The 8,699-nt window shown below is 45.8% G+C and overlaps 1 protein-coding gene across 1 annotated transcript; it reads left to right on the forward strand.

The window, feature by feature from the left end:
- Nucleotides 1–977: 977 nt before the first annotated feature.
- LOC103583464 (protein prune homolog 2-like) lies at nucleotides 978–8,634 on the forward strand (the record flags this gene model as incomplete). The annotated part of the gene is made up of 3 exons (XM_008564769.1): nucleotides 978–1,136; nucleotides 3,509–7,196; nucleotides 7,282–8,634. Coding segments are annotated over 3 exons (5,200 nt in total), but the record flags the coding sequence as incomplete, so codon positions are not given.
- Between the last annotated feature and the right edge of the window lie 65 nt (nucleotides 8,635–8,699).

The following is an 8,699-nucleotide window of genomic DNA, read 5'->3' on the forward strand; positions in this document are numbered from 1 at the left end:
AATTCTGATTACTATTATAATCAGAAAAAGTCAGTAGAAGTCTTTAAATCCCTTGAGCGCACACTGTGGTGTTTTTCATTGATTGGCACAATGGACTGTCAGTTGATTGATTATATATGATGCTCATCTATGTATATATGCTGTGACAGAGACCACATAGCACAGGTTGATTTTATGTCTCTGTCCAATCATTCTGCAAACATACCTTGAGCAATTGGGATATGCCGGGAGTTGTGCTGGGGCTAGCATATGGTCTTCCCTGTACTTCTTTAAGGAAGAGAGATAACCATGCAGACAAAGTGGTCATTGTTGCAGTTAATAAAACTTGAAGAGGCCAGTGCATTTTCTGCAAATGATGTGAGCAGCAGGTCTGGGTGCTCCGAGATAGTGCTGCTCTTTCCACAATTATTCATCCTCCATAGCTGCCACACGGAGCAAGCAGATCTGACATCACAGCTCTTCCAAAAATCTTTCAGACTTCTGCATTGTAATAAAAACCACTTGGTAAACTCAGCTAAGTTCATCCTTAGGAATTTCTGCTTGGAGTTAATAATAATCATTAGAAAATAAAATTATAGGAAAAAAAACCCTCCCTCCTGGTTTTCTAATGATAAATTGTAATAATAGTCAGTAGACATTTCTACATAGGTCTTACAATAAGAGGGAAAAAATATGCTTTGCAAAGTAAGTGTTTGAATAAATATTTTAGGAAAAAAATAAGATATTTGTTCCTTGTCTAAGCTATTCTTAATAATAATGGCAAAAACTCCTTCCTTTCTTGATTTGGGGAAACAAAGAAGCCAAGTATATTTTAAGCAATAGTACAAAAGTTTCCAAACTTTCTCAAAGCAAATTGCTTATTTCACTTGCTCCTAATAATGAATACCTGTCCTAATATATTATAGGTGTGGACAAATTTGTAGCACAGCTTCCCACTGGGCGTTTTGACATTAATATCAACTTTTCTGTTGTTTCAGAACTGTGTGTTTCACAGCAATATCACCAGCGATTTGAAAACATTTACAGACAAATTCGGTTTTGATGTCCTCATCCTGTTCTCCAGCTACCTGTCAGAGGAGCAGCAGCCCAGACGCCAGATCGCCGTGTACTCGGAGAACCTAGAGCTGTGCAGTCAGGTGGGCCACCCCTTGCACCTGCACGTGTTTCACTGCACTGGCACCTGCCCACACCCAGAACAGACAGTGGACGATGGGAACCGATGGGTGACTCATAAGAAATTGGCCCAAGGGATAGAATCCCAGAGTTTTGAATTTTAGGAAGTGTTGGGGGTATTTTGCACACCGGACCTTTTAAAAGAGCCCCATATCCATTTCTCTTCTAGCCTGAATCCATAGAGAGCATGATCAGATTTTTCTCACCCGAGTGAAGGCAAGTTCTCTTGAGGGTGCTGTTTTCTTTTCTCCCTGGTAACACCTAACAAAAATGTAGCCCCTGCCTCAATACCCACTTGGTGCCCAGTGTTTGGTTACTGGTGATCTGATGCTTTAATCAAAATTAGTTTGTCCCCAGGCACTAAAATTTTGACTAGGCAATCGATTGGAACTTCTAGATTAATATCTGAGTCTTTTAACCCAAAGTCTAGGAAATAAAAGAATTAGACAAAATTAATCAAAGTAGGCCCCTGGATATACCAAACCAGGTGTATTTAATAACTAGTATGAGTACTTACGTGATTCACTATGCGATGAGCCACATGGGCATAGAAGGCTTTCTCACTCATCTGTCCTCACTAAGGGATGAGACACCTCGTGTACCTTCAGGTGGCTCAGCAGCAAAGTCTCTACCCTTTCTCTTCATGCTATCTTTCTGTCCTCTGAGAGTTCTGTCTTGGCTCTCTTGACACATGACTATAGGTGCTTTCGGGCTCTCTCTATGCTACAGCAGCAAAGTCTCTACCCTTTCTCTTCATGCTATCTTTCTGTCCTCCGAGAGTTCTGTCTTGGCTCTCTTGACACATGACTATAGGTGCTTTCGGGCTCTCTCTATGCTTTCTCGAATCCAAATATGAAAGAGTCCCTGCTCCTGCCACGGATGCATTTTGTACCCTCCTCTGACCTGCGTGCATTTGTCTGTGGCATCACCAGTCTGTGGCTTTTCAGTGCTCTACTTTGTGTTTGGTTTCAAAGCTGAATTTCACCTTTGATCACTGCCTTCCTTGGGAAAGGATTTGGGCCATCCTAAGCAACCAATATGGTGGTTTTCAAATCACTTTTAGCAGCAGTTCCCTTTTTCAAACCAATTTGAAAATCAATTCATTTAAAATAGACAAAACTAGGTGAGCAGGTGAAGGGGTTAGAAGCCCTTGAGTGACTCCACTTCTCTCTTCTTTCCTCTCACCCTCCCACCCTCCCCACCCTGGGAAGTCTGAGCAACGCAGACAGGGTCACACAATGGGTGAAGAGTCACAGCCTCTGAAGGCCACTGCCCGAGTTCAGAGCTCAGGCTCCATCATTTATTGGCTGCGTGTTGACGGATGACTTATTTAACCTTCCTGGGTCTTTGTTTTCTCATCAATAAAATGGATAATAAAAGAGTCCCTGCCTTGTAGAATCACTGTGAGAATTAAAGGCGATAATGATCATAAAACCCTTAGAACCATGTCTGGCATATGAAAGCACTCCATAAATTACTACTAATGATTATTATTGCTGTTGTTATTATTACTCTGTGGTGGCTGTCGTTATTATTATTATTACTATCATTACCTCCACTAATCCTGTGGGGATATCTCAGAGGCCCAATGTGGCAAAATACTCCTGATATTTCCTAAAATTCATAGAGCCACAGGCCAGTTCAGGCCTCGCACTGACCATGCATCACCATGTCTGTCACAGTGGCTGTCTGTCACTGACCATGCCTCCTGGGTCAGCTTTGTCTGGTCTGGGCTCCACATCTGTGTTTCCTGGGGCTGGAGGGGACAGATGGAGCCTGAGTTCTGTTTGGAAAGCTGGGCCCCTGGTAGCTTTTCTCTCCTTCCTACCTTCTCCTTTGCCTTGGAAGCTGACAGAGGTTCAAGTAGACCTGGCTGCCTGCTCCTAAACAAAAGTCTTTCTCCTGCCACATCTCTGCTTATTCCAACACTTGCCTTCTAGTTTTTGTCAGTGACCAGCATGCTCTGCTTTTTTGCAGACTTGAGTTTCACTCCTATTGGAAGACGGTGTCATAGGACACTGAGAAAAGGAGTTAGATGGTTTTAAATCTCTTTACTCATAACTTTCAGGAGCCAGCAAAATCGAGCAGCTGGATTTTGAGTTAAATGCAAAGACTATTTGATAGAATTGGAGAAAGGTTGGTGGTACATTATGTGAGACTTTCCATGTTTCACTTATATGATGTATAATGTTTGCCTTGTACTATTCTTAGTTATTTGAGTCTTCCTAGACAGATGAACACAGGTTAATTTCATATTAAGAAACATTGTGAAACGTAAACTGCAAACTGCAAAGACTGCCCGAGTGCTCACACAAACCCTGTGCCTCCCTGACAGATCTGCTGCGAGCTGGAAGAGAGTCAGAGCCCTTGCCTGGAACTGGAGCCCTTTGAATGTGGCTGTGATGAGATCCTGGTGTACCAGCAGGAGGACCCGTCAGTGACTTGTGAACAGGTGGTTCTTCTTGTCAAGGAAGTCCTCAGCAGGAGGTGTCCAGAGATGGTCTCCAACAGCCGGACGTCGTCAACAGAAGCTGTGGCAGGCAGCGCCCCCCTCTCCCAGGGGTCTTCCGGGATTATGGAGTTGTATGGTTCTGACATAGAGCCACAGCCCAGCTCTGTGAATTTCATAGAGAACCCTCCAGATCCCAATGATTCCAACCAGGCCCAGGTGGATGCCAACATAGACCTCGTTAGCCCAGACAGTGGGTTGGCCACTATCAGGAGCAGCCGTTCATCCAAGGAGAGCTCAGTCTTCCTCAGTGACGACAGTCCAGTGGGAGAAGGTGCAGGGCCTCACCACAGCCTCCTCCCAGGGCTGGACTCATATAGTCCCATCCCCGAGGGGGCAGTGGCAGAGGAGCATGCACGGTCCGGAGAACATGGTGAACGCTTTGACCTCTTCAACTTTGACCCAGCACCCATGGCTTCTGGGCAGTCCCAACCATCTTCCCATTCTGCAGACTGCTCCCCAGCAGATGACTTCTTCCCCAATAGTGATTCGTCAGAAGGACAGCTTCCCGCTGGGCCTAAAGGACTTGATGGGATAGGGATCAACATGTCTAATTATTCATCCAGTTCACTTTTGTCAGAGGCTGGCAAAGATACCCTTGTGGAATTTGATGGAGAGTTTGTCCAAAGAAAAGAAAGTCCTAGAGATAACTCGGAAAGAAATTTGAGCCTGACAGGTTTTATGGGAGATGAGTCTCCTTCACCAGAAAGGCTAGAAAATATTGGAAAGAGGATCCCACCAACACCTATGAATAGTTTTGTTGAAAACTCACCATCCCCTGAAGAACCAGACCCTCTCTATTCAGAAGATATGACCCAAAAAGCAATCAACACAGATCACACAGAGCCACCTCCAACCCGTGCTCGGTGCAGCAGTTGGTGGGGTGGTTTGGAAATTGACATTAAAAATATGGCAGATGCATGGAGTTCCAGTGAGCAGGAATCTGTCTTCCACAGCCCTGAGTCATGGAAAGATCGTAAGCCAAGCTCAGTTGATAGAAGAGCCTCAGATTCTGTATTTCAACCAAAAAATCTCGAATTCCCAGAGTCAGGTCCCTGGAAGTGTGAATTTGGTCAGTCTGAACTGGGTAGCAGTGATATTCAAGACCAAAATGAGGAAAGCATGCAGTTTCAGAACCTGCCCCTGGAGAAATCACATTTGCCAGATGATTCTCCTCAGAAAACGAACCACCTGATAGAAGACTTCGCTGCCTTATGGCATTCTGGCCGCTCTCCCACAGCGATGCCTGAGCCATGGGGAAATCCTACAGAGAACAGAGAACCAGCGGCCACAGCATCATTCCCTGCCTGGAGGGCACTTGGTAAAGAAGATAATGTTGAAGCTTTAAACAATACCTGGAATCTGCACCCCACAAGTGCTGAGACACCTTCTGTGAGGGACCCAAATGAGTGGGTCATGGCAAAAAGTGGGTTTTCTTTTCCTTCAGAAGATCTATTGGACAATTCACCCAGTGAGGCAGAAAATGAAGCAGCTCCAGAAATCTGGGGCAAGAGGAACGGTAACTCCAGGGATAATATCCTTGTATCGGGAAATCCCAGTTCTGATCTGGACCATGCATGGAATAATTCTAAGCCATCGAAGGAAGATCAGAGTGGTTTAGCAGATCCTGAAACTAGGGGGCAGGTGTATGAAAAGGTAGATTCCTGGAACCTTTTTGAGGAGAGTGTTAAGAAAGGAGGGTCAGACGTCCTAGCTCCCTGGGAAGATTCCTTCTTAGCATATAAATGCTCCGATTACAGTGCATCCAACAGAGAAGATTCAGTGCCCTCCCCCTTAGATACCAACTACTCCACCTCGGACTCCTACACATCACCAACATTTGCTGAGGATGAAAAGGGAACTGAAAACAAGACATTTGCTAAAGAAGAAGCTTCTGAGTCAAAAGATGCTACCTGTACCCCCGAGGAGGCTGGAATTCCCCCTCAGTCACTGCAGCAGCCACCTAGGAATCGAATTAGTTCAGGTCCTGGGAACCTAGACATGTGGGCTTCTCCGCATGCAGATAGTAGTTCTGAGATGAATGCCACTCGCAGCCCAGATAGAGATTTACTCAAGACAGAGCACACAGATGATAGAAACGTCGCCATGGAGGATGACGCTGGGGGAAGCAGCCAGTCCAGTTACGATGACCCCAGCATGATGCAGCTGTACAATGAAACAAACCGGCAACTCACACTGCTGCACAGCAGCACCAACTCCCGGCAGGCGGCCTCTGACAACCTCGACTTGTGGAACAGAGTGATTCTGGAGGACACGCAGTCCACCGCGACCATCTCGGATATGGATAATGACTTGGACTGGGATGACTGCAGTGGGGGCATGGCGATCCCTGGCAATGGTCACACAGAAGAATACATGGCTGACAGTACTGAACCAGAAACCCGATTTTCAGTGAGACAGCTGGAACCATGGGGCGTGGAGTATCAGGAAGCTAGTCAGGCAGACTGGGAACCCCCTGCCTCTGCTGAGCACCCCAAAGACACTGCTCCTAGCGAATATCACACACTGAATGAGAAAAGTGGGCAGCTGATCGCAAACAGTATTTGGGATTCTGTCATGAGAGCTAAAGACATGTCATCTTTCATGTTACCAGGCCCACTGTGTATTACAGAATCTGAGCAAAGCAAATTGCCTCCTGAATCTCCCAGCCATTCAGCAAATGTTAAGGACAGTCTCAGCCCAGATGGGCTAGAAGCCTCTGGAGCCAGTGAGTTGGGAGCACTTACACCTCATCCCGACAACCAGGACACATGGAGAGGACCCCTGCACAGTGATACAGCACCCTTGGGGACTGGGCTTGAGAATCCAGGGCATTTTGCACACTCAGACTCATGGAAAGGTCATAGGTATGGACAAAGTGAAAGTGAGGATGTCCCTGGAGCCACTGACAGCAGGCGCCTCGATGAGGAGGTGACAGGCCATGTCACCGATAACGCCTCAGGTATTTCTGGAAAAGGGCCAGGCGACCAGGAACTCTCTTCTCAAGTTACATCTGAACATCAAGAAATCTCCGTTGAATCAGACAAAATGAACTCTCTTTCAGTCACTTTCAGTCCTCAAACCGAGGAACCAAAGAAAGCTTCAAAATATAAGAAGGGGTCTTACAACCTATACTCCTGTGATGTGCAAACAGGGGTGTCCACAAATAACCTGCGGGCAAAAGATAGCTGTGAAAAGCACCTCGTGAGTCATAGAAATTCAAGTGAAGCCACTGAGATTTCAGGTGAGATAAATTTAACAAAAAATGTGTCTTTATCTGAAATGGATCTTGAGAACACTGAAGAATGTAACATTCTGGAGCCAGAGAGAGTGAACGAAGGGCCACCTCATGAATTTCCCCGAAGCCCTGACATTTGGAACGACCCTGTACACGGTGATATGCAGGCCAGTTGCACAAGTTCTGAGATAACTAAGAATCTCGAAGTTAAGGGGACTAAAAACAGCCTTTCAGGAGCCAGTTCTTTTGGAAATCGTGACAGAGAAAGCATTTCTAGTGAGTCCACCTTTTCAAGTGCATCAAGTCCTGATCTCAATGACTCTTCGTTTGCACTGTCTTCCTGGGAAAAACAGCCTTTCAGGAGCCAGTTCTTTTGGAAATCGTGACAGAGAAAGCATTTCTAGTGAGTTCACCTTTTCAAGTGCATCAAGTCCTGATCTCAATGACTCTTCGTTTGCACTGTCTTCCTGGGGCCATGGACCCAGGACTGAGCATGAAAAAGAGAATCGAGATGATCGGAGTGAACCGAATCACCAAGAATCTGAACTAATCACCACCGATGGCCAACTAGAAGTAGTTATTGAAATGGAGGACTTAGAAAAAAATAGAATGGACGAGTTTGAAAAGAGCTTTGATCACAAGGTTCCTAGATTTTTAGAGATTTGGAATGACTCAGTTGATGGTGATTCCTTGTCCTCTTTATCCAGCCCTGAAACAGGCAAATATTCTGAATATTCAGGTACATATCAGGAAAGAAATCTAATGGTTAGCCAACAGGAGAAAAATGAATGTGACGTGCCTGACACTGTGCAGCCAGAGGATGCCAAGGTCATTTCAAGGATCTCAGGTCCTGATGATGATAGCATAGGTGCTGAAGAGTCGGTGGAGAACGAGATCCATTCACCTATTTGCCAAGTTGCTCAGAGTGAATCCAGAGCTTGTGATTCGTTTAACGAATCTAATAAGTTCTTGGCCACAGCTGATCCCAAGTCTGAGGAATTTGCTGGCTACATAGGCAGTCCAGGACAAGCAGAGAATGAGAAAAAGTCAAACCCGTCTTGTGACATTCCACAAAGCAGCCCCGATCCCTGGAATTTCTCACCACTGGTGGAGACTGAAATACAGATTCCAGCAGCAGAGAAGGAGAAGAAATCTTCAGAAACAGGGAAGACGGGAGATGTCGTCTGGCAAACAGCTCCCAAAACTGAACCAAAGAATGAAGATAATTCTAAGTTGGAAAGGCTTGGCTTCTCAGCTGAGAGCACTGACTGGTGGAGGACCTCGCCGCAAGAAGGGAGGCCACTTGAGAGTACATTTGAAGGGGAACTGTCTAACTCAAGCGGTGTGTTAGGGATGAATTCTTCAGTATGCCAAAATATGGGTCCCTGGGGAGTACCCATCCAGGGTGATGATGAATCCATGGAAACATACTGTACCAATCCTTTCAGTGATAAACATCAGCCACCCTTTCTGGAAAGTGATGGGGGGAACTCCCACGAGCAGCTTTGGAACATTCAACCAAGGCAGCCAGACCCAGATGCCAACCAGTTTAGCCAGCTGGTAGTACTGGACCAAATCAAAGAAAAGGATTCAAGAGAGCAAACCTTCATGTCTTCCGCTGGTGATGGACTCGCTGCTGAAATGCCTACCCAAGAGCAGTGCCAGGACACCGTGCTGTCAGCTTGGGATCAACCAGACCCATCTCCTCACACAGGTGAAAATGAACGTGTTATATCTAATGTTTCAACTATTGTGTGTCCAGAAACAAATTGGTGGGAA

The sequence above is a fragment of the Galeopterus variegatus genome, unplaced genomic scaffold (assembly GCF_000696425.1).
Source record: "Galeopterus variegatus unplaced genomic scaffold, G_variegatus-3.0.2 Scaffold23265, whole genome shotgun sequence".
NCBI classification, from domain to species: domain Eukaryota; kingdom Metazoa; phylum Chordata; class Mammalia; order Dermoptera; family Cynocephalidae; genus Galeopterus; species Galeopterus variegatus.